The following is a 24,854-nucleotide window of genomic DNA, read 5'->3' as shown; positions in this document are numbered from 1 at the left end:
ATAACACACCAGGGCAGTTACAATCAGAAGCTTTATCTCAATTGGAAAAAGGGTAGAGGACACTGCATTGTGTCTCCACACTAGTTAGAAACAAAGATAAACATATTTACTATATGCAGCTTAGTGGGGTCTATATATCCCACACACTCTTGATTTCAAGATTGATCAGGGTTTCACTAAACGTTCTATGTTTTAAGTGAGAACTTTGATGCTGATTTTGAGAAAAATTATGCTTTTTCTGATGTTTCATCAGATTTTTTTTCTTTATTCTTTTATGAGATGTGAGCATCTCTGGCAAGGCCAGCATTTGTAGCCCATCCCTAATTGCCCCTGAGTGACTGGGTAGTTAAGAATCAACCACATTGCTGTGGGTCTGGAGTCACATGTAGGCCAGACCAGGTAAGGACGGCAGATTTCCTTCTCTAGTGAACCAGATGGGTTTTTACAACAATTGACAGTAGTTTCATGGTTATCTCTGAGACTGGCTTCTGTTTAAAAATTCCAGATTATTAATTGAAATTAAATTCCACCAGTTGCTATGAGGGGATTTGAACCTGTTTCCCCAGAGCATTAGCCTGAGCATCTGGATTGCTAGTCCTGTGACATTACCCCTACACCACCATCCCCCCATTTGTATTGAAGAGTATTGTAAGAACAAAGAGCACAATGTATACCTTCTGATATATTCTTAAAACAAATGTCAAATTCAAACCCTGTGTTGTTGGTTATGGGCGAGGCCAGCAGGTGAAGAGTTAATGCTCTCTGACTGAATGGTTGCACTGTGGTAATTGGTAGCCATTTTCAGGCAACATCCTATGGTTTGACAACTAAATCACACTGGCCTCAATGACTTGGACATTGCTTGGTTTCCCACCCCCTCCCCCCCTTTAAGATAAGTTCCTATGTTATCCCTTACTGAACTCCTCACATTCTGGATTCATCGATTTTACAGAAATAGGCCATTCAGCCCAAGGGGTTCATGCTGGTGTTTATGAGCAACACGAGCCTCCTCCTATCATTTTTCATCACATTCCATCAGTATATCCTCTATTCCTTTCATCTTCATGTTTTTATCTAACCTCCCGTTAAATACATCTATGCTATTGCTCCAACGGGTCAGTAAGGGGCATGCAAGGAGACAGGCGATTACGCCAGAGTGAGATAGAGATCAAATGAGTAGCAAATTAGGCTAATGTGGGAAGTCGGTGTGTGGCAGAAAGAGGAGTGATATATATATAGGAATTATTCTAAGTTGGGAAGAGGAGCAGCTGAGCAGAAATGGACCTGGGTGTAAAACTCGCCTTCATAGCTGAGTTTGAAGAAAAAAAAATCAAACAATGACATCACAGGAAAGCCGTAAGTTCATTGGTTGGTAAGAAACTGCTGATGGGAGTGTCTTTAAATAGCTGTAAATTAGAAAAGCATATTATTTTTAAAGAAGTGGCTGCTTGGATTTGAGTAAGAAACACTAGGAATAAAGGAAAATCAAGTACCGTAATGTAAAGTAATATAAGTAAACCAAAGTGAAATAAAATTAATGTAAGGGAAGTAAAGTTAAGACATAGTAGGGAAGCTCGGTCATGTGGTATGCATGTCCTGTAATATGTGGGAAGTCGTGGACACTACTGGTGACCTAGGCAAACACGTGCAGGATGTGCTGCCAGCCGCAAAAACTTGAGCTCCGGGTTTCGGAGCTCAAGCGGTGGCTGTAGTCACTGTGGCTCATCCGCGAGGCTGAGAGCTGCGTGGATAGCACATTCAGAGAGGTGGGCACAGAAAAAGAATGGGTATCCACCAGGAAGCCCAAGAGAACAAGGCAGGTAGTGCAGGAGTCCCCTGGGGTCCCACTCGTTAATTGGTTTTCCATTTTGGACACTGATGAGAGCGATGATTCCTCGATGAGGAGTACAATCGGAGCCAAGTTTGTGGCACTACAAGTGGCTGGGCTGTACAGGAGGGGAGGAAAAGGAAAGGAAAAGCAAAAGTGTTAGGGGATTTGTTAGGGGAACAGATGGGTGTTTCTGTGGCTGTAGATGTGACTCCAGGATGGTATGTTGCCTCCCTGATGCTAGGATGAAGGATGTCACCGAGTGGCTGCAGGACATTCTTCTGGGGGAGGGTGAACAGCCAGAGGTCATGGTCCACATTGATACTAACAACATAGGTAGGAAGCGGGATGTGGTCCTGCAGACAGAATTAGGGAGCTAGGTAGAAAATTAGCAACCAGGACCTCAAAAGTAGTAACCTCTAGATTACTCCCAGTGCCAAGTGCAAGTGAGTACTGAAATAGGAGGATGAAGCAGATGAATGCATGGCTGGAAAGATGGTGTAGGAGGGAAGGCTTTAGATTCCTGGGACACTGGGACCAGCTCTGGGGAAGACAGCAACTGCACAAGCCGGATGGGTCGCACCTGAACAGAGCTGGGATGAAGTTCCTCACAGGGCATTTTGCTATTGCTGGTGGGGAGGCTTTAAACTAACTCAGCAGGGGTGTGGGAACCAAGAGAAAATATTAGAGAAGAATACTAGGATGTACAAAATACTGGGAGAGACAGATGAATAGAATAGAGGGTAATAAGTTAATAGGCTAAGTTGGAGTAAGGGAGAAAGTAATGAAGTCTAAATCAAAGTTATACTGCATGTATGTGAATGCACGGAGTATAGTAAATAATATTGGGAGTTACAGGCATAGATTGCCATGCAGTAATATGATGTTGTGGCAACAACAGAGACCTGGCTCAAGGAAGGGCAGGATTGGGTGCTAAATATTCCTGGGTACAAGGTGTTCAGCAAAGATAGGAAAGGAAGGAAAGGAGGAGGTGTAGTGGTGTTGTTTAAGGAAAGCATTTCAGTGCTGGAAAAAGAGGATGTCCCAGAGGGTTCAAGGACAGAATCAATTTGGCTAGAGCTAAGGAACAAAAAAGGTGCAATTACATTGCTCGGTGTAGTCTATAGACCGCCAACTAGTGAGAAGGATTTAGAGGAACAAATCTGCAGGGAAATTAGAGAGGTGCAAACATTACAGAGTAGTTATAATGGGGGACTTTACCCGAATATAGACTGGGATAATGGCAGTGTAAAGGGTGGAGAGGGGCAGGAGTTCGTAGAGTGTGTTCAAGAGAATTTTCTACAGCAGTATGTGTCCAGTCCAACAAGAAAGGATGCACTGCTAGACCTGGTTCTTGGAAATGAGGTGGGCCAGGTAGATCAAGTGTCAATGGGGGAACATTTAGGAGACAGTGATCATTGTATCATAAGGTTTAGGATGAAGGTAGAAAAGGACAATATGCAATCCAGGGTAATAGTAATTAACTAGGGGAGCGCTGACTTCAATGGGGCAAGAATGGAGCTGGGCCAGATAGACTGGAACCAAAGGTTGGCAGGAAAAACTGTTGCTAAACAATGGGCTACCTTCAAAAAAAGAAATGGTTTGGGCACAGTCAAGGTATATTCCCTCAGAAGGGAAAGATAGGGCAAACAAATCCAGAGCTCCCTGGATGAAAAAGGAGATAGAAATTAAGATGAAGATAAAGTGTGCTTATGACAGGTGTCAGGTAGAAAATACAACTGAGAACCAAGCTGAATACAGAAGGTTCAGAGGAGAGGTGAAGATCAAATAAGAGGAACAAAGAGGGAATATGAGATAAGACTGGCAGCCAACATAAAGGGGAATCCCAAAGTCTTCTATAGACATATAAATAGTAAAAAGGTGGTAAAACGAGGAGTAAGGCCGATTAGGGACCAAAAAGGGGATTTATACATGGAGGCAGGGGGCAAGGCTGAGGTGTTAAATGAATGCTTTGCAGCTGTCTTTACCAAGGAAGCAGATGCTACCCAGGCCATGGTGACAAAGGAGGAAACTCTGTCATTTGAAGGGTTCAAAATTGATAAGGAGGAGTTATTGGATAAACTATGGGTATTTAAAGATGACAAGACACCGGGGCTGGGTGAGATGCATTCAAGGAAATTGAAGGAAGTGAGAGTGGAAATTCAGGGGCACTAGCCATAATCTTTCAGTCTTCCCTAGACTCGGGGGGTGTAAGAGGACTGGAGGATTACAAACATAACACCCTTGTTCAAAAAAGGTTGTAAGGTTAAGCCCAGCAATTTCAGACCAGTCAGTTTAACTTCACTGGTGGGAAAGCTTCTAGAAACAATTATTTGGGATAGAATTAATAGTCACATGGAAAAGTGTGGGTTAATTGGAAGAGGCAGTATGGATTTCTAAAGGGAAAATCGTGTTTAACTAACTAGCTGGAGTTTTTTTGAAGAGGTAAAAGAGAGGGTTGATGAGGGTAGTGATGCTAATGTGGTGTACATGGACGTCCAAAAGGCATTCGATACAGTGCTATACAGAAAAGCTATAGCTCATGGAATAAAAGAGACAGTAGCAACGTGGCTGAGCTTAGGAAACAGCGAGTAATGGTTAATGGACATTTTTCGGGCTGGAGGAAGGTTTGTAGTGCAGTTACCCAGGGTCAGAATTGGGACCCTTGCTTTTCCTGATATACATTAATGATTTAGATCTTGGTGTGCAGGGGACAATTTCAAAGTTTGCGAATGATATGAAACTTGAAAGTGTTGTAAACTGCGAGGAGGACAGTGTAGAACTTCAAGAGGACATAGACAAGTTGGGAGAGTGGACAGATAGGTAGCAGATGAAGTTCAATGTGAAAAAGTGTGAGGTGATTCATTTTGGTAGGAAGAACATGGAGAGACAATATAAAATAAGAGGTGCTACCCTGAAGGGGGTGTACCCTGGGTGTATATGTGCATAAATATTTAAAGGTTGCAGAACAGGTGGAGAGAGCAATTAATAAAGCATACAGTATCCTGGGCTTTATTAATAGGTGCATAGAGTACAAGAGCAGGGAGGTTATGCTGAACTTGCATAGGACACTAGTTAGACCTCAGCTGGAGTATTGTGTACAATTCTGGGCGCCACACTTTAGGAAGGATGTGAACACATTGGAGAGAGTGCAGAAGAGGTTTACAGGAATGGTTCCAGGGATGAGAAACTTCAGTTACAAAGATAGATTGGAGAGGTTGAGACTGTTCTCCTTGGAGAGGAGATGGCTAAGAGGAGATTTGATGGAGGTGTTCAAAATCATGAGGGGGCTGGACAGAGCAGATAGAGAGAAATTGTTCCAGCTCGTAAAAGGATCGAGACTGAGAGGTACAGATTTAAAATAATTTGTAAAAGAAGCAAATGTGATGTGAGAAAAAGCATTTTCACACAGTGAATGGTTTGGTTCTGGAATGCACTGACTGGAAGTGTGGTGGAGGCATTCAAGAGGGCATTAGATTATTATTTAAATAAAAACAATGTGCAGGGTTATGGGGAAAAGGCAGTAGATTGGCATTAAGTCATAATGCTCATTTGGTGAGCCGGTGCAGACACAATGGGCTGAATGACCTCCTTCTGTGCCGTAACAATTCTGTGATTTGTCTAATTTTTTTTTGACTAATTCACTATGAATATAAAAGGAAAATACTGCAGACGCTGGAGATCTGAAATAAGAACAAAGTTCAGGAAAAGCTCAGCAGATCTGGCAGCATCTGTGGAGAGAGAAACAGAGTTAATGTTTTGAGTCTCAAATGACACTTCTTCAGAACCCTTAAAGGAGCAGGGTGTGAGAAAGTGTCGTCAAGTTCTGAAGAAGAGTCATATTCAGCCTAAAACAATAACACACTTTCTCCCTCCACCTGCTCCCAGACCTGATCAGTATTTCCAGCATTTTCTGTTTTTATTTCACTATGAAAATGGCAGCTGTCAATCTCAGCAGCCAAGGTACAAATATGTGGCCTCGCACACCCCAGAGGTGCCTGCGAGGAGGAGCCTGTCATCAGCTGCCTACTTCCCTGCAAGGGATTAAACCATCAGGGAGATATCAGCATTTTCAGCGCTTGCGTAGGTACCGCTTAAGAGGCCAGCTCAGAGCGTCATTGATGGATGCTTGAAGCTAAAGCCCAGTTTGCCTCCCTCACCAACTCCTCAGCTGTAGCCAGTCTCTGACCCCAAGAGACTGACAAAAGGGAAAAGAAGAAACTTAACGTGGAAACATCTCCAAAAAGTAAAATATCCAGGCCCGTTTCAACGGTGCAGTGCCCTCTGTTCTGCCAAACCAGCCAAGTGTAAACTTAGAACAGGATTTTAAAACCCTTTTCTAAGTGAGTCACTGCAAGTAATTTTGAACTAATTTCTCCGAACAGAAGTTGAACGTCCTGCAGTTGGAGCTTTTGGGCCATTTGACGTGGGTTTGATTAATTATGTTTTCTTATGTCACCGCCCAGCATTTCATCATCACGATCAAAACCAACCTGAATATTCCCATTGGGAGTGTGCACACTTGTGTCATTCCACAGTGGCTGCTGCTGTGAAGATGTGAACATCAGATCTGAGATTAGTGCCTGAACATGTTCACTCAGCAACACAAATTTGTAGTCTTGTCATTCGTTTCCTTGTTTCAGTGTCTGTGGGTTCAGACTTTGTGCCGCATTCATTTCTAACCAGAGCTGATGGTGCAGGAAGCTTTTACAACTGGTGGGGAAGAAAGAGTTCTGCATGCGGACCATTCTTCACCATTGGCTTCATAAAAATGCACACGCTCCCTCCACAAGTTAATCATTCTTCACTTTCTGTGCACTGCTCTCCATGATACTGAATCCAGGTAGAGTTTCACCCCACAGCCATTCAAGTGCACATTCACGTGTGAACTGCAATGTTCAATGTAACTGGACTCTTCAGTTATGGGGACTAGTTACAGCTGATCCCAGTCCTATCCTCATCACATACACAGGGGCGAGCAAGAGTGGGAACCTGGACTGATTGGTTTTCCAGTCTGAAGCCCAGGTGATGTATATCACTGCATCCTCAGCACTGCTCCATCAGGATCAGGAGCAATGCTATAATATTCAGCTCGATACAAGCATCGGCAGTGATCCCAGCTTCCTGATTATTTTGCAGCATTCCAATTGATATCATTCATCCCACTTCTAAACAATATTAGTTTGCATTAGCCAATCAGACTACAATATTGACTACAATAGACTTGGAAGTTCCACCAGAACTGAGAGGTTGACTGTCTGCTAAGGGCGTGACATTATAGAGTATATCACAGCCACAACATTAAAGCCAGAGAAAAAGTTTCCTTTTAAATGTGTTGGATTAATGAGCCTGATTGTGATCTACGTTGGTCTCTGAATTTGAATTCAGCCATGCTTTATGAGGTGGAAAGCTCTCCTAGTTTGAACAGTCTCAATCCAGTACCTAATGGGCGAAAGACCAAAGAGTTCAACTGCTTATAATTGAGTTGATACTAAATTGGGATCTCATTTAGAAAAAGCTCAAACCAAAGATAGAAATGGATATGTAATTCTGGTAACTAGGTGGTTCTACTTTGAGACAGACGGGAGGATGTGTTGCAGTCACTGCATGTAGTTTGGGGGTAATTTTCACTTGGAGCTGGAAGAGAACTGGAGGGGGCACATCAGCTGCTCATTACACACCCCACCTCATTCTTCTTCTAATTGGCTTCATCGTAACCATGGTGCCCAGGCTCCTGGAAGCATTTTCTGCCAATTCTACCATTGACTTGGTAAAACCACAAATGTTTTCTGAATGTAATTTAATTGTGGGTATTATTTCTCACTGGTTTAATTACATGTGATAGAATTTCAAGGTTTCTTTTGGAAGGGCGAAACTTGTTCAAAACTATGTCAACTCTGGACTGTTGCTGCTGCTGGTTCCAGAAAACAGGAGTACAGGGAACGCCAGTGTAATCCAGGGAGCAGCTGTGCCCAGCTGGTCTAATGAACAGGGGAAGAGTTCCAGCCAGTGACAGTCCAGCCAGAAGCCAGCAGTATATTCTGCCAGACTCTTTGTTTATCTTCATCTTAACTTGCCATAACCCTTGACCTTTCCCCAACTGTTCCATCCTCCAGACATGCAATACTCGATGGAAGACGTGTGTTAGTGACACTGATGGCACTCTTGGGTTTTCTCTTGGAGCTTTGTTTGTCAAAGCGACGTTTGCAGAGGATAGCAAGCAAATCGTAAGTGGAGACTATCGGCACTGCATGCCTGCTCTAATTGTGAATAACTTGAGAACTGTGTTGATTTAATTTAAACCTTTTTATTTTAAACAGTGGGTCACAATGATATTGAGGAAACAGGTTTTTGGGCCTTTGCTAGCTCCGGCAGTGTAAATGCACCAAATTGCCACAGTCCCCATCATCATTAGTTCACAATCTTGAGTGTACATTCACACCGTTCCCTCACACTCCTTCAACTCCACCCTCCCCTCAGTAGTGTCGACCACCCTCACTAGCTGAAAATAGAAAAATTAACAAAGCAATGGCAAAGCCAAGCCAAGCCTAACCATTTGTAAATATTTTATTCAATCAAATCTCCTGCAAAATTTAACACTTCACAAACCATCTGGCAAACATTGTGGAGCTTAAAACAATCTTTAATCGGGCCAGATGAAAAGTTACCAATTGTTTTAATAGAAAATCCAATATGAAAATGTACTTAACTTTTGTGCAAAACCAATTATTAAAGCAAATCCAGTGGAAAAATTTCAACTAAACTCACAGCTAGGGAAGTATCAATGCTCCATGACATTTCTTACACTGCACCCCTCAAGACTGGAGGCATAACAAGTACCTCAAATACTGTTTGCAGTCATGTACTCCTTACAGGTTCAAAAGATTAGTTTTGAGCCACTGAAGCACTGTTATCAAATATTGCAATTCCTACACGATTCTCTAGGAAGGAGGGAATTCAGCTGATCTCTAAACCAGCTGGACTGTGGATCAGATTTGCACTCGGAGCAGACATCAAGTGTCACAAACACAGTCTTTTTTTTTGGCACATTGGCACCTTAGTGCATGCTGGGCATCTGTGGTGCAAAACATTCACAAAACAGAGTCCTTGTCGGAAATGAAATGGGGAATGGTCAATATGAGATAAGCATGGCCAACAATTAATCCAGTGCCACATGCAGAAGGGTTTTCAATATGTTGAAGGTTGGCAGCTTGCCCTACAGCTGAGTTTAAAAGATCCATTTGTTAGCAGCGGTAGGATCCCTGATTGTCCACATTCATTTTATCATTCTGTATCAACGAGGATCAAGTATGACTTGATCACTTCCTGCACCATCCTGGTCCTGTGGGCAGCGAAGTTCAAGTACTATCCAGTTCTTTAGGATAAACGGAATGGCCCGCAGGATGACCATGTAGAAGAGGAAGTTGAGAAAGGAGCGCAGCACATCCACCCACATTTTTTGCACAGATCCTCTGGGTCCATCTTCAACCCCAGCACCTCATTATAATATCTTTTACAGCCTCAAGGTGGACCAAAACATTTAACAACCAGTTGGGTACTTTTGAAGTGTAGTCACTGTTGTTATGTAGGACACTGGGGGCCAATTTGTGCACAGCAAGGTCCCAAAACAGCAATATGATAATGACCAGATAATCTATTTATATTGATGTTAGTTGAGGGGTAAATCTTAACCAGGACATCAAGGAGAATTCCCTACTCTTCTTCAAAGAGAGTCATGGGATATTATACGTTCACCTGAGAGGGCAGACTGGGCCTCAGTTTGACATCTCATCCAGAAGACAAAACCTCTGACAGCATTAGCTTAGATTTTTTGTTCCAGTCCCTGTAGTGGGACTTGAACCCAAAACCTTCAGACTCAGAAGCGAGAGTGCTACCAGCTGAGCCACAGCTGACATTGTAATAGGCTTCTCTTGCCAGATGACTTGGGTCAAACATAGGCAGCAGATTGAATTGAAATTCCCTCTTCCAGCTCGTGTAAGTACCATATACATTGACCACACTGCACTGCCTCATTCAGTGACCATTCTTTATGAACGTAGACTGTGAGTGTTGGCAGACTATATAACCACAGGAGCATTACAACTAGCTCCAGTCTAATGTTGAGCTGATGCCTCTGCATTAGTCAATGTGTTACACTCCCCCCTTTTATCCTCCCTGTCCCTGCAGCCCTGAGTACAGTTGGAGTAATTATTTCAAAAATATTCAAAGGACTGAACAGAAATAACTGGATTAAACAACTCCATGTGAAAAGCTCACTCCCACACAGGCATATTGGGCCTCCTCCTGACTACTATTTTTTTATGACCCAAATGGCTGTGATTAGTTAACTTGGCACAAAGAAAGGATTGAACCAAGGCTTTAACGATCAGTATGGTTCTGTCCCACCCTGTACACTATCTGACTGAGCCAATGGGGGGTACTATGGATTGATAGGTTTTAGAATGGAGCCTGAGGGAGAGGCTCCCAGTCATACCACTCACCTTTGTGTATCCTTAATCAGTCTGACCATTGGGCTACTACAAAAATATACCTTTCCTGTGTGCGATTTTGACCCCTTTCCTGAGCTCTAGGCAGAATGAGACATGTACTTTAGGTCTTAGGCCTCATTGTCCTCTCTATCTCCAGCTTCAAAGACTTACTGTAGAGAGGGTCACTCAATGTGGTATGAGGCAAGGCTACTTGTGTTTGTGCAGCTGACTAAATAGAACGTTCTGGAGTGGTTACCCTTTGTCCAGGTTTTGGAGCAGCGGAGAGAAGGTTTGAGGATTACAAACTGTTATTATGGTAACAAAGCTCCACATGTTAAGTTGTATCTCAAATTATCACTTCATCCCTTAAACAGATAGTCAGAGTATAACCATCACTTGACTTAATCCTCTAATATTCCTGACTCAAGTGTAAAAGTAGACCCTTCTCACTATTCTAAGACACTTTGCACTAAAAAACAGATCCAGAGAAACAGCATCTACAGCAAGGACACAGTGTTTGGGCTGACTTGACAGGGTTAGAGACTGATGGATTGTTTCCCCGACTCAGGAAACTAGAACACAGGCACAGTCTCAGGATAAGTGCTCAATCATTTGGGACTGAGATGAGGAGAAATTTCTTCATTCAAAGGGTTGTGAATGTTTGGAATTTTCTACCCCAGAGGGTTATGGATGCTCCGTCATTGAGTATATTCAAGGCCAAGATAGACAGGGTTCTGTTCTCTCAGGGCATTGGGGAGCAGGCAGAAACGTGGAGTTAAATCAGCTATGATCGTATTGAATGGCGGAGCAGGCTCGAGGGGCCTATTTTAAACTTATGTCATAGTTTGATCAGCGTATTATCGTTCATTCATGCACCATGCTTAAGTCAGGTATTATAAAACCTCAGTGATATCAACATTTCCCTGGGTAAACCAGGCCACTGGAGACCGTGGATTTGGAAAGTGATGTCGTAGAAGCTTTGGCCAATTGCTGTACGTTCTGTGAGTTGCACACGCTGTTGCCATTGTGTGTCGGCAGTGGAGGGAGCAAATGTTGAAGTTGGTGGATGGGGTGCCAATCAAGCAGGCTGCTTTGTCCTGGACGGTGTCGAGCTTCTTGACTGTTTTTGGAGCCGCACTTGTCCAGGTAAGTGGGGAGTATTCCATCACACTCCTGACTTGTGCCGTAGGTGGTGGACAGGCTTTGGGGAGTCAGGAGGTGAGCCATTTGTTGCAGAATACATACCCTACGATAGGGGTACCAGGAATACATACACTAATGGGGGTACCAGGAGCTGCTGCCGAGCCCAGCCAACTGTAGTTAAAACTAGAGCCCAGAAAAAGAGAGGGGATTTTGAAAATAAAATAAAATGAAATGTTTTGAATATATTCCATTTGGATATAGACCAGTCCTCCTCAGCCCTCAGTGCAAATGGGTCCTTCAAATCCAAAGCCTTGGTTATAAGGCAGCATGACTAATGTATTATCCTACACTTGGAGTTCCATTTAATCTTTGGACAGAACTGAGCAGTTCATTAAATCTTGATGTTGTTTGCAGGCTGAGGAGATGATTTCAGAAATTAAAACTGCGTTTGAGGAGAGTCTGAAGCAAACCAAGTGGATGGATGAAGAGACCAAAAAAGCTGCAAAGGAAAAGGTAACATGAGTCACAGAATGGCCGTGTAGAATAATGCGATCGATCCCAGGTCAGGATGGAGACAGGCTGCATGTAACAGGAATGATTATCGTAGCCCTGGTCAGGTTAACTAAAGCAAAACACTGAGGGTGCTGGAAATCTGAAATGAGAGCAGAAAAATACTGCAAATACTCAGCAGGTCCAGGGAGCATCTGTGGAGAGACAGAATTGACGTTTCACACTGATCACCCTTCATCCAGTCTCCATACACACAATCCATGCCAACAGCAGCAATTGGTTAGAGTTTGGTGGACAGGTGATCTCTTATTGTTCAACTGCACTCAGAATCTGCTTCTGGGATCTTTAATATGAAACTGTACAACATGAGACATTGAAGCAAATGGTGTGTTGCTGGAAGTGTCTGCAATGGCACAGTTACCCTGAATGATTTTATTGTTGCCCCCCTCTCTGGGCCCCAGACCTAGGATGTTGAGAGCAGTTGAGAGCCAACATTGATATAGATTAGCAATTGAACCAGAGGCTTAGCTACTCCATATGGTTCATACATCTTTCTCTTTGAACTATGCATTTGGTGGGGGTAGGGAAAGCCCTCTTCACTTACTCTGAAAGCTATCTGTCCATCTCATTGACACTGCCCTCACCCATTTTGATTTTTATACTGCAGATCTCCCTGTCCACACCTCATGTCAGTATGGCAAGTTGGACCCTGGTCGATCAGTGCTATGGAGGCTGTGCAGTGTAGCAGAGGATGCTTCAGGCAGTTCTCCCTCCCAGGTCACTTGGTGTTTCGGTCAGGTCTGACATTGGTTTAGACTTGTGTTGATGCTGGTGTCACCGGCTGTTTTGAACTGTTGATTCCGGACGACAGTAATTGGGCAGCCAGTGCCTCTTGCCAGTGTGAGCACTCTGGACTCACTGAGGCCACTGCCCAGAAAGACCCAAGACCGGAACGCACGAATCTTTCCAAACACTGGGTGAAACCAATGTTGCAGCTTTCCTATGGCGTTTTTCACAAGCTGTATATGATCTCTGCTTCAGGAAAGAGCCTACAAGTGCTCAATAGCACCAGTATAGAAATAGCTCACTGATGCAGCAGTAGATGTGTTGAACAACTTTGCTTGTATACTTACTTCTTTCAAACTCATTTGTGGGATGTGGGAATCACTGGCAAGGCTGGCATTTATTGCCCATTCCTAGTGGTGGCTTACAGGGGTAATTAAGAGTCAAGCATGTTGATGTGGGACTGGAGTTGTATGAAGACTAAACTGGGTAAGGTGGGGATGGGGGGCGGGGAGGGGTCAGGATTCCTTCCCTGAAGGACATGGATGAACCAACTGAGTTTCTTTACAACTATCCAACAGCTCACCAGTTTTTTATATCCAGGTTTCTTTGCATGGGATCCAAATCCTAAAACTCCCTTTGGTGTAATTTGTACTTCCCTTCTCTGGGTTATTGGTCAGGTTAAATAATCACCACACTAACAAGCATAGTACGATGTGACAAGGACCATATGGACTGCAGTGGTTGAAGAAGGCAGCTCACCACCACCTTTTCAAGGGCAATTAGAGATGGGCAATAAATGCTGGCCCAGCCAGCAACGCCCACATCCCATGAATGAATAAATAAAGGAAAAGCAGACAAAATCTCATCTGGGTGCATTTGTTTCAGTACAGAAGCCTTACCTAACAGGCCTCAGCTGGACTGGTAAGGTTATCTGAAGGTCACAACTAAGCCTTCACCATGTGTGGGGAGGAGTTGTTCATCTGGCAAAAGCTCAAAGTAAGGAGGTTGCTGCTTCCTCTCTTGTTGCAATAACATCTGTCAAAGATCGTAAAACATACTTATAATTCAAAAAGAAACCTCAGTTTTTTTGCCATGAGCAAGTATTGGTCATGTCAGGATGACACTGAATCTAAAGGTGCAGATTTATTCAGGAAAAGCTGAATTTTGAGTCTGTAGAAAGTACAGTGCTGAAGGTTTGCACCTTTCCTGGTGGATGTTGAAGGTGGGGTAGATTTCCATCTTTGTTACTTTGCCTTGGAGTATTATAATTTGCTGCTCTTTTACTGAGTAAAGGAGGAATCTGGAGCCAGTCTTTCCTTAACATAGGTTTATTCACAAAATTCGGAGAACACAGGTACAAACTCCCTTTTCTTCTCCCTCCCGCTGTACAGGTGGAAACCGGCTCTTATATATACTTAAGAATAATGCCCTAACCTTTCCCCAATTAGTAACAGCTGCTCTCACAACTAGAGCATGCCCTTTATTGTGACGGGATTGCAACATTAACATTGAGCACTACACTGGGTACCAGTGATGCAGTGGTTACATTGTTGGACCAGCAATCCAGAGGCCAGCAATTCAATTCCCACCATGGCAACTTGTATTCAATTTAATATGAAAGAGAAGCTGATACCAGTAAAAGTGACCGTGAAGGTGATGGGTTTTCGTAAAGAATCAAATGGTTCATTAATGTCCTTAAGGGAAGGAAGCCTGCTGTCCTGGCCCAGTCTGATCGGTGTGACTCTAGTCAATGTGAAGCGGCCTGGCAAGCAATTCGGTTGCATCAAAACAATTCCAGTAGGTTGAAAAGGCAGACCCATCACCATCTTCTCAGGGAAACCAGGAACCAGCAATAAATGCTGAGCTTATCAGTGATGCCCGCATCCTGAGAATGAATTTTTAGCAAAGCAGACTGAGGACCATCTGGTGGGAGAGTCTCACAACCCATGCAAAACTTGGCCTGATTTGGCTTCTCTTCAGCAGCGTGGTTTAGATTGATTTATTTTGTTTGAAGTCTCTTTCCATTGACTGACCACTGGCACAAGAGACCGCAGTGCTCGACTCAGGCACTCTCAGGGAGCAGGAAATCGATGGGTTGCTGGGAGGAGATGACCTGTAGTCTGATGGCCGTGTTGTTGAGGGGGTGGGGAGGGAATCCAAGCCTTGGGCTGCTTTAACACTGGGGACTGTTCTAATCGACATCCCTGAGTTACACCCTGCTGCACCCAACTTCTTAGCCCAGCAACACAATTGTGGGCCCCTGAAAAAATGGGACAAAATAAATGGCCCTGGGGATAAGGGAAGTGGATATATTAGTGCAAAACTGACTCATGGGCCCAGTCTCTCAGAATATTTGTGTTGGGACTTCTGACACCTCCCACAGAATCCAAAACTGCCCAAGTGGATTTGTACACAACTGATTTGATTGAATATTTGCAATCCTGCCCATGACCAAACAATATTGTAACCATGGAAACCACTTAAAATAAAAGTTAATTTCCCCTGAGATGCTGAACGGTGGGCCCATTAACTGATTTGAATAGCCTGAAGTATAATTAAAATTGCTTATTAATATTATTAAGGTTCAGAATCAATGTTGCATGATAATCATTGCCACTTTAGATCAATTATATGACTGATAATAAACACTTGTAGAGAATTACACTACTTTATTCCTAATTGACCTGTAAATATTGTTCAATGAACATTACCCGAGACACTATAATTGAGGTAAAATGATGGCTAAACAGCTAAATGTTGTCTGTTAACTCTCTTCCACAGCGGTGATTGGCAGTCAGTATTGCCACTGCTGATTGGGCAGTGCACTCATTGTTTATTGAGTTCCATGTTGCCCCAGTGGAAATCAGTGACCAGAAATGGGTGTTGCTATGACAACACGGTTTTAGCCGCATGCACTAATTTTAGTGGGATATGGGTTACCCACAATTCAGATGCTTCACACGTGTAATTTTACTTGACAAATGTATCAGGTTGCACACTAGTCAAAGCAGGAAGGCATTCTCAATTATCAAAAGCACTCTCCTTTGTTCCTAACCATTTTACTGACAAACCGACATAGGTGCAAGTATGAATATTGAGGTCACATACCCGACGACAAAGTTGTTCTTTTTTAATCTTACCAAAAGTTTCACTATTGGATTCTCTATTGGCCAGATGTGGATGGTGTGTTATCTTATTGTGTTATTAAGGAATGTTATTGTCCAAATATCACACGAGCTTGTCAAAAGTTTCTCTTTCTGCTATTTATTGGCGATTTTCAAATAATTTAAAATAACCCCAAGTAGGCAGTGGTTGATATTAAAACTTCTGACAACCTGTTGGTGAAGGAGGAAACCAGAAGTCAATCTTCACAAAGTTTTAGATTTATTCACAAAGTAAAACATTACAAATGTATGCGAACATATGGATTAGGAGCAGGAGTAGGCCACTCGGCCCCTCAAGGCTGCTCCGCCATTCAATAAGATCATGGCTGATCTGATTGTAATCTCAACTGCATATTCCTGCCTACCCCTGATAACCTTTCTCCCCCTTGCTTATCAAGAATCTATCTAGCTCTGCCTTAAAAATATTCAAAGGCTCTGCTTCCACTGCATTTTGAGGAAGAGAGTTCCAAATACTCTCAACCCTCTGAGAGAAAAAATTTTTCCTCATCTCTGTCTTAAATGAGCAACCCCTTATTTTTAAACAGTGACCCGCTAGTTCTAGATTCTCCCACAAGAGGAAACATCCTTTCCACATCGACCCTGTCAAGACCCCTCAGGATCTTATCTGTTTCAATCAAGTCGCCTCTTAGTCTTCTAAACTCCAGCAGATACAAGCCTAACCTGTCCAACGTTTCCTCATAAGACAACCCACCCATTCCAGGTTTTAGGCTAGTAAGCCTTCTCTGAACTGCCTCCAATGCATTTACATTCTTTCTTAAATAAGGAGACCAATACTGTACACACTACTCCAGATGTGGTCACACTAATACCCTGTATAACTGAAACATAACCTCCCTACTTTTGTATTCAATTCCCCTCGCAATAAATGATAACATTCTATTAGCTTTCCCAATTACTTGCTGTACCTGCATACTAGCCTTTTGTGATTCATGCACAAGGACACCTAGATCCCTCTGCACCTTAGAGCTCTGCAATCTATCACCATTTAGATAATGTTTCTTTTTTATTTTTCCTGCCAAAATGGACAATTTCATGCTTTCCCACATTATACTCCACTTGCCAGGTCTTGGCCTGCTCACTTAACCTATCTGTGTCCCCTTATCGCCTCCCTGTGTTCCCTTCACATCTTACTTTCCTACCTATCTTTGTGTCATCGGCAAATTTAGCAACCATACCCTTGGTCCCTTCATCCGAGTCATTGATATAAATTGTAAATAATTGAGGCCCCAGCACTGATCTTTGTGGCACATTACTCATCACATCCTGCCAACCAAAAAAAGACCCATTTATGCCTACCCTCTGTTTCCTGTTAGCTAGCCAATCTTCAATCCAAGCCAAATGTTACCCCCTATACCATGAGCTTTTATTTTCTGCAATAACCTTTGATGTAGCACCCTAGCAAATGCTTTCTGAAAATCTAAATACAGTACATCCACCAGTGCCCCTTTATCCACAGCATATGTTACTTCTTCAAAGAACTCCGATAAATTGGTTAAACATGATTTCCCTTTTACAAAACCATGTTGATTCTGTCTGATTACTCTGAATTTTTCCAAGTGCTCGCTATAATGCCTTTAATAATAGCATCTAATATTTTCCCTATGACAGATGTTAAGCTAACTGGCCTGCAGTTTACTGCTTTCTGTTGCCCTCCCTTTTTGAATAATGGAGTTACATTTGCTATTTTCCAATCTAATGGAACCCTCCCAGAATCTGGGGAGTTTTGGAAAATTAAAACCAATGCTTCAAATGTCTCACCAGCCATTTATTTTGAGATCCTATGATGAAGTCCATCAGGACCTGGGCACTTGTCAGCCTGCAGCTCCAATAATTTGCTCAATACCACTCCTCTGGTGATTGTAATTTTCCTGAGTTCCTCTCTCCCTTCCATTTCCTGATTTATATCTATTTCTGGGATGTTACTTCTGTCCTCAGTTGTGAAGAGCGATGCAAAATCCTGTTAGTTCATCTGCCATCTCCTTGTTTTCCATTATTAAGTCTCCAGACTCACTTTCTATAGAACCAACGTTCACTTTGTTAACCCTTTTTTTAAAAATATCTATAGAAATTCTTACTATCTGTCTTTATATTTCTAGCTAGCTTTCTCTTGCGCTCTAATTTTTCCTTCCTTATCAATCTTTTGGTCATTCTTTGTTGTTTTTATATTCTGCCCAATCTTCTGACTTGCCACCCATCCTTGCACAATTATATACTTTTTCTTTAAGTTCGATATTATCTTTAACTATTTTTGGTTAACCACAGATGGTGGGTCCTCCCCTTGGAATTTTTCTTTTTCTCGTTTGAATGTATCTATTCTGTGAATCAGTTCACTTTAGCTTTCTCTGCTTTCATGCCCTCATAAATGTCCTTGTTTAAATTTAAAATACTAGCCTTAGACCCACTCTTCTATCCCTCAAACTGAATGTAAAATTCAGTCATATTATGATCACTGCCACCTACTGGGCACATCATAGCTCCTAACTCTATAACCTACAACCAGTGGTCATTAAGTCTCACTTTATATGTACTCAAGTGATCACCTAATGAATGCCCTCCACCTGTATATCCATCACCTTAAATTATAGAATAAACAGTTGAGGACCTCCATTTGCATCTGAACCACTGATTCACAGGGTGCATTCAACTCAGTGCAAACAAACTCCTTCAATAACAGTGAGAGGATTTGCACACAAGTGTGATACGTGTTCATTTGGTAATACTGCAGTCATCAATTTTCAGACTTACATTTTCAACACTTGCCCTTGCTTAACTTTGTGATTTTGTTTTATGTTGGACAGGCTGATTCAATCTATGACATGATTGGCTATCCAAAGTTCATCATGGATCCTAAAGAGTTGGATAAACTCTTCAATGATGTAAGCAGATACTTCATGGTTTATTGTTTATGTCTCAGTGCCCTGGTGAAAATGAATGTATCATTATGCAGTGACTACATAATACAATTAGCTCCATTTACAGCTAACGTCGCCAACTGTGATTAAATTTATTACTGGAGGTTTCATCACATAGCTTGCCCCTATACTCCAGCCATTAGTTGGCCAACACATCCATCCTTGTGACACACTGCCATCCATACCAATTGGAAAGCAAGAAAACTCATTACCCAATTGGATGATGGTTGACTGTCACCCAAACAGCCTTTTTCCCCCTATTTTCAATATGTTTATATCTGGTAAAGAGAAATGTTCAAAGAAAATGACTAAAAAAGATTGCTTTTTTTCAATGTCCCAATGATTTTTCCCCAGGAATGCACAGAACAGTGTACTGGAGATTGGCCAATCTTGGAGGGTTGGCAATCCTATTTACAGCATATACTGTTCCTCCCAATAATCCCCAAATCATCCACTCACAATTACACATCTAGATGATGAAATTTTCCTGGGCTCACCCCAAACCCGACTATCTCGCCAGGCCTGGGCCTGCTGGCCTCTCCTCTTATAGGTGGTATTGCAGTAGGCCAGGACTTGATAGCCCCACTCCCCCCTGCCCCAATCCCACTGTGACTCTAAACTATCTTTCAGGATCAGGACAGGTATCATTAAGTCTACAGAGTAGACTCCTGGTTAGTCTGATTGGTGCCAAGAATGAGCAACTGAATGCAAGACAGGAAAGTTTGAATGGTGCTACAGCTGGGTCACTGAGGAGGAAGAAGAGGCTGCTTAGTTGGGGTAGAGGAACCCCAAAGATCAAGCAGGGTTTCTATTTTGGACCTCGGACTGGGTCAATGTCTGAACGAGTGGATTGTTGAGGCCTAAGGGGAAACGGAGGTGACAAATCCAGACCCTTCTAAAAGAGATCTACTGGGCTTTCTGCCCCTGCCCCTGCCTCAGGGACTGATTTTGTTTCTCTCCTGGGGGTCAGCAGCAGAGAAACAGAGTAGCGTTCTGGGCCCAGTCTCCCCACAGATAATGACGAGGCAGCTAACAGCCGACCCAGCTACAACAGGATAATTGTCACCCGACTTTACCCCGCACTGCCCGATCCAATTTTGGACCAGGATGGCATTCAATCCAACTCTCGACTTTCCTGGCACTCTGGGCTCCAACTCTCAACTCTTCAGATCTCAACTCTCTAGGGTCCAACTCTTTGTAGTTCATCCATCTAGGGTGACATTAGAAATCTCAGCTTTAAAGGGAGCTCCAGCTTTGAGACCCATTGGATTCAGATTGTGTTATTCTGTGATACTGAAATAATGTCAGATGCAGTCAATTGCATGTCATTTTCACTTTTGTGGCCCTTTAACCAAAATCACCCCCCCGCACCCCCTTCCCTCCCTCCCCTCATTGAGTACTCAACATGTACACCACACTCGATGGTAAGAATTCGGGATTAAACTGCATTACAAACTTTGAACATCTGTTTCTACATAAATTGTATGCAGCAAATACACAGCAGAATGGATCAAAAGCACTGAGTTAGCTGGCAAAGACGCAAATAAGGAGGGAAGTTTGGGGAGTATTAACATTGCAAAGTACTCCCATATAATTAAATGACCCAAGAAATAGGAGTGTGCCATTCAGCCCCTAGAGCCTGCTCTGCCATTCAGTAAGATCTTGGCTGGATTTCTATATCAACTCCACATTCCCTTTATGCCCAAAAATCTGTCTTGAATATCCTGAATAACTGAACATACACAGCCCTCTGGGATGTTCGAACTCACTGTTCATTCACTGAGTAAGGGAGGAATCTGGAGCCTGTCTTTCCTTAAAATAGGTTTATTCATAAAATTCAAAGAACACAGGCACAGACTCCCTTTTCCCCTCCTCCACAGGTGGAAACCGGTTCTTATATATACTTGAGAATAATGCCTCAATCTTTCCCCAATTACTAACAGCTGCTCTCACTTACAGCTAGAGCATGCACTTCATTGTGACAGGATTGCAAAATGAATATGGGATAGAGAATTGTAAAGGTTAGCAACCCTCTGAGTGGAGAAATTTCTCCTAATTTCAGTTTTGTCCTATTCTGCTCCCTAGCTCTAGACTCTCTAGCCAGGGCGGGAAAGCCACTCCGCGTCTACCCTGTCAATCCCTCTGGGAATTTTATACATTTCATTGAGATCATCTCTCATTTTTTTCTAAACTCCAGAAGATATAGACCCATTCTACTTGATTGTTCCTCATGGTTGCAATACATAATGGTTGCAAGGTGTTCATCGATTGCCAAGGCAAGCTAAAGAATTGCTTTATTATTCAATCTTTAGAGAAACGACATCAAAGTTTAGCTCAATAACATTTTAGCTGCACACTATTTAATACCTTTCTTTTAACTTGGTGTGAATATATTTTACCCCCTTTAAAAACATAACATATAGAAGTTACTCCAAGGAGGACAAAGAATTGAGAAGGTAAGGGGAGATTTAAGAGAGGTGCTCAAAATCCTGAGGGATTTGGATGAAGTAAAGGAGGAGAAATTGTTAGCACTGGTAGGAATGTTGGTGACCAGAGGACACAGATTTAAGGTAATTTGCAAAAAATAAAAAGGCCTGTGGGAACTCACAACATTTCCTTACACATCTCGTTGCTATAATCTGGAATGCACTGCCTGAAGCAGATTTAATAGTGACTTTCAAAAGGGAATTGGATAAATACTTAAAAAGGATATGTTTACAGGAGATGGAGAAAGTGGGGATTGTGGGACAAACTATTTGGCTGAGAGATTCTATAATTTTATTCCTGAGGAAAATGTGGTCAACAAATCTTATTGTGACAACATTGAAGAATACACAACCATTGAAACAGAAGTATGGATAATTTCTATAAACTCCTGCCTGAGTGTTCTCATATATCACAACTGGACAGGTGGTCCGTATGAACCCTCAAGGCTGTTATTTGATGAGAATATGGCTGAACTTATAAATCAATTTCACTCTCCCACTCCATCCCCATATCTGTTGATTCCCTAAATGCCCAAAAATCTATCAATCTCTGTCTTGAATATACGCAACAACTGAGCATCCACAGCTCTCTGGGGTACAGAATTCCAAAGATTCCCAACCCTTGGAATGAGAGTTTCTCCTTATCTTGGTGCTAAGTGGCCTGACCCCTTATCCTGAGGCTGCGACCCTGTGTTCTAGGCTCCCCAGCCAGGACAAACATTCTCCCGGCATCTACCCTGTCTAACCCTTGGCACGTTTATGTGATCATTAACCATACTATGCAGGATCAAAGTAACATCAGATTGTCTGCAAAAAGACCATGTAGTTAATGTTTAAAGGATAGCACTGGCTGAGTGCATTGGTGTAATTGAGATCTGCATAACGGGATGACGAGGATTTTGCAGCAACCGCACTCGAGCTGCACACTGACCTTGGTTTCACACTGACGAGTGCTGTGTGAATTGGGCAGCTTTGCAAAATAAGGGCTGGGTGGAATTTGGACTGGCGCCAGTGCCTGTGTTTAGCTATCTACTCATGATATTCATCGGAGAGGGCTGGACCGGTTTACTTACAATAAGGGTCTGTTAGACAGAGCTGCTTCCTCATTCTCTGTGTTTCACTAGATATGAAATTACAGAGCCAGAGGGCAGAATGACACAGGTCTAAAACCACAACGACACAGCTGGTTCCTGGTTTCGATTGTGTCCTCTGAGAGGCCCAGTATACAGGTGACATGTTGTAAATATATTCAGTTTACCAGGTCACTGTGTCTCTTGTGCAACAAGCCCAGTTTCAGGTTTATATTTTTGGCCACCCCTTGATGTCTTTACACCACCACGGCCCCCTGCCTGCACCCAAAACTCTCATTAGGAGGTAATGGCTGAACAGCCGGCAGAACACAGTTTGCGATCCCTTTCCCATAGGAAAGAGCCAACCTTCCTGACTCTTGACCTCCCGCCCATTTCCCCATACACAAAGGCCAAATAATGGGGAAGGGCCTTGTTTCACTGGGTCTCCGCTCCTTTCACTTTGCCCTGGCATCTCTGAGGGTTACCAAGGGAGGGGAGCTGGACTGGAGGGAAGAAGGCCGAATGGGGGTGGGGTGGGGGTTGAGGCGAGAGGATGGAGGCGAAGGTGTAGCTGGCTGGGATGGCACCGGGCTATCACTGCCTCTACCTCATTTACTGGGCACCCATGAAACCTGGCGCAATGGCCAATACCTAAACCCACACCACCAGGACCCCGAAGGGCAGGCCACAGACATTTCATAGAATAATAGAATGATGCAGCACAGAAGGAGGCCACTCAGCCCATCAATGCCGGTGCCAGCTCTTTGACAGTCCCACTCGTCTGCTCTTTCCCTGCAAAATTTTCCTTTCCAAGTACTTACCCAATTCTCTTTGGAAAGTTATTATTGAATCTCCTTCTTCCACTGTCCTTTCAGATCATCATAAATCTGTGAAAAGGTACTTCTCATTTCCCCTTTTTTTCCCTCATTACTTTAAATCGGTGTCCTCTGGTTACTGACTCTTGAAAACTGATAACAGTTTTACTTTACTAAAACCCTTCATGATGTTGAGCACCTCGGGCTGGAATTTAAAAATAGTGGGCGAGCTCCGATTCCAGAATTCCCAACCCCATTCCCAGGCTGTCTGATTTTTTGGGAGTGCCTCTAAAGGGTGCGGTCTGATGCGGGTAAAAGCCTACATCTGGCACTCCCGACCTGGCTGGCTCCATTGCGGAGAAAGGCATGTCCTAATCCTCGGCAGCTTTCATGGTCAGGCCAGGTTTTTAAGGAGTCGTGGTTCACAGCCCCTCAGAGGAGTCGTGAACCCTAGTCTGCGTGAGGGGTCCTTTTTACAGGTTGAGTTCAATAAGGTCCTCCCTATGTCAAGGTATGGCCCCTCATGCCCCGATGCCAGGACTTGCCCCTCCACCCAGTCCTCATGTCCCCTATGCTAAGCTATGACACTCCACCCACACCCTCCTCAACATGGCCCCTCATGCCCTATGCCAATCTATCGTGCTTCCGTGCCCATTGACCCACTGTACACTGTATGGAACCAATGAATCCTGTAGTGACAGTTGGATGTTTAAAAGAAACCTTTTTAAAAAAAAAAAGTAATTTATTCATTACTTTCCACTATGTTTAAAAAAAAAATTCATTACAGGGCAATAAAAGTGTCAATCATCCAGACCCCTTAAAGTATCAATAATAGAAACTGCAAGCACTTGAAACTTCTTTGCCTTGTGTAAATAAATATTGTGAAATTGACAGTAGAGATCAGAGAGCCAGGGCTGTCAATCAAGCAACCCGTTCCCGCTACCTGCCTTGGTGATAAAAATCCAGGCCCTCTTATCAAATTCCCTCTTAATCTCTCTACTTTCAAGGAAAACAACCTCAGTTTCTCCAGCCTTTCAACATAACTCAAGCCCCTCATTCCCAGTACCATTCTAGTAAATCTCCTTTGCGCCTCTCCAAAGGCTTGATGATCCTCCTTATTGTGAGGCCAGATCTGAACACACTACTCCAGCTGAAGCTTGCCAGAACTTCCTTACTTTTCTACTCCATTCCTTTGTTTATAAAGACAAGAAGTACCCCCCACCGCACCCCCCCACCCCACAATGTTTTTTAAGACTTCTCAATTGCCTTTACAGATTTGTGTACATACAACCCCAGGTCTCTGTGTTGCTTCATCCCCATTAAAATTGGACCATTTCAGGTTTATTGCATCTCCTCATTCTCCCTAGCAAAATGCATCATTTTGCATTTCACTGCGTTAATTAGTCAGCCATGTGTCTGCCCATTTCACCAGTCTATGCCCTCTTGAAGTCTGCTGCTATACTTATTGTTAATTACACTGTGTGCCATCTGCAAACATTGAAACAATGTCCTGGAATCCAAAGTCTAAGTCATTAATATGTATAATTTAGTTAAATGCATTCCCTTCACTTTAGAAGTTGAAATACAATCTAATTGCAGTGTTCAAAATGAAAAAGGATTTAATAGGATA

The 24,854-nt window shown here is 43.0% G+C and overlaps 1 protein-coding gene across 4 annotated transcripts in view; it reads left to right on the top strand.

The window, feature by feature from the left end:
* The window catches only part of LOC144690609 (endothelin-converting enzyme 1-like), a 359,428-nt gene that overhangs the window by 299,671 nt on the left and 34,903 nt on the right, over positions 1-24,854 (top strand). For all 4 annotated transcript variants that reach the window (XM_078558277.1, XM_078558278.1, XM_078558279.1 and 1 more), the window contains 3 exons: positions 7,945-8,055; positions 11,875-11,973; positions 18,740-18,817. In XM_078558277.1, the coding sequence (XP_078414403.1) occupies positions 7,945-8,055; positions 11,875-11,973; positions 18,740-18,817 (288 nt within the window). The remainder of the gene's footprint in view (positions 1-7,944; positions 8,056-11,874; positions 11,974-18,739; positions 18,818-24,854) is intronic.

Source organism: Cetorhinus maximus, chromosome 15 (genome assembly GCF_964194155.1).
Source record: "Cetorhinus maximus chromosome 15, sCetMax3.hap1.1, whole genome shotgun sequence".
NCBI classification, from domain to species: Eukaryota; Metazoa; Chordata; class Chondrichthyes; order Lamniformes; family Cetorhinidae; genus Cetorhinus; species Cetorhinus maximus.
The sequence above is the reverse complement of the archived record's forward strand: the minus strand, read 5'-3'. Positions and strand labels throughout refer to the sequence as shown.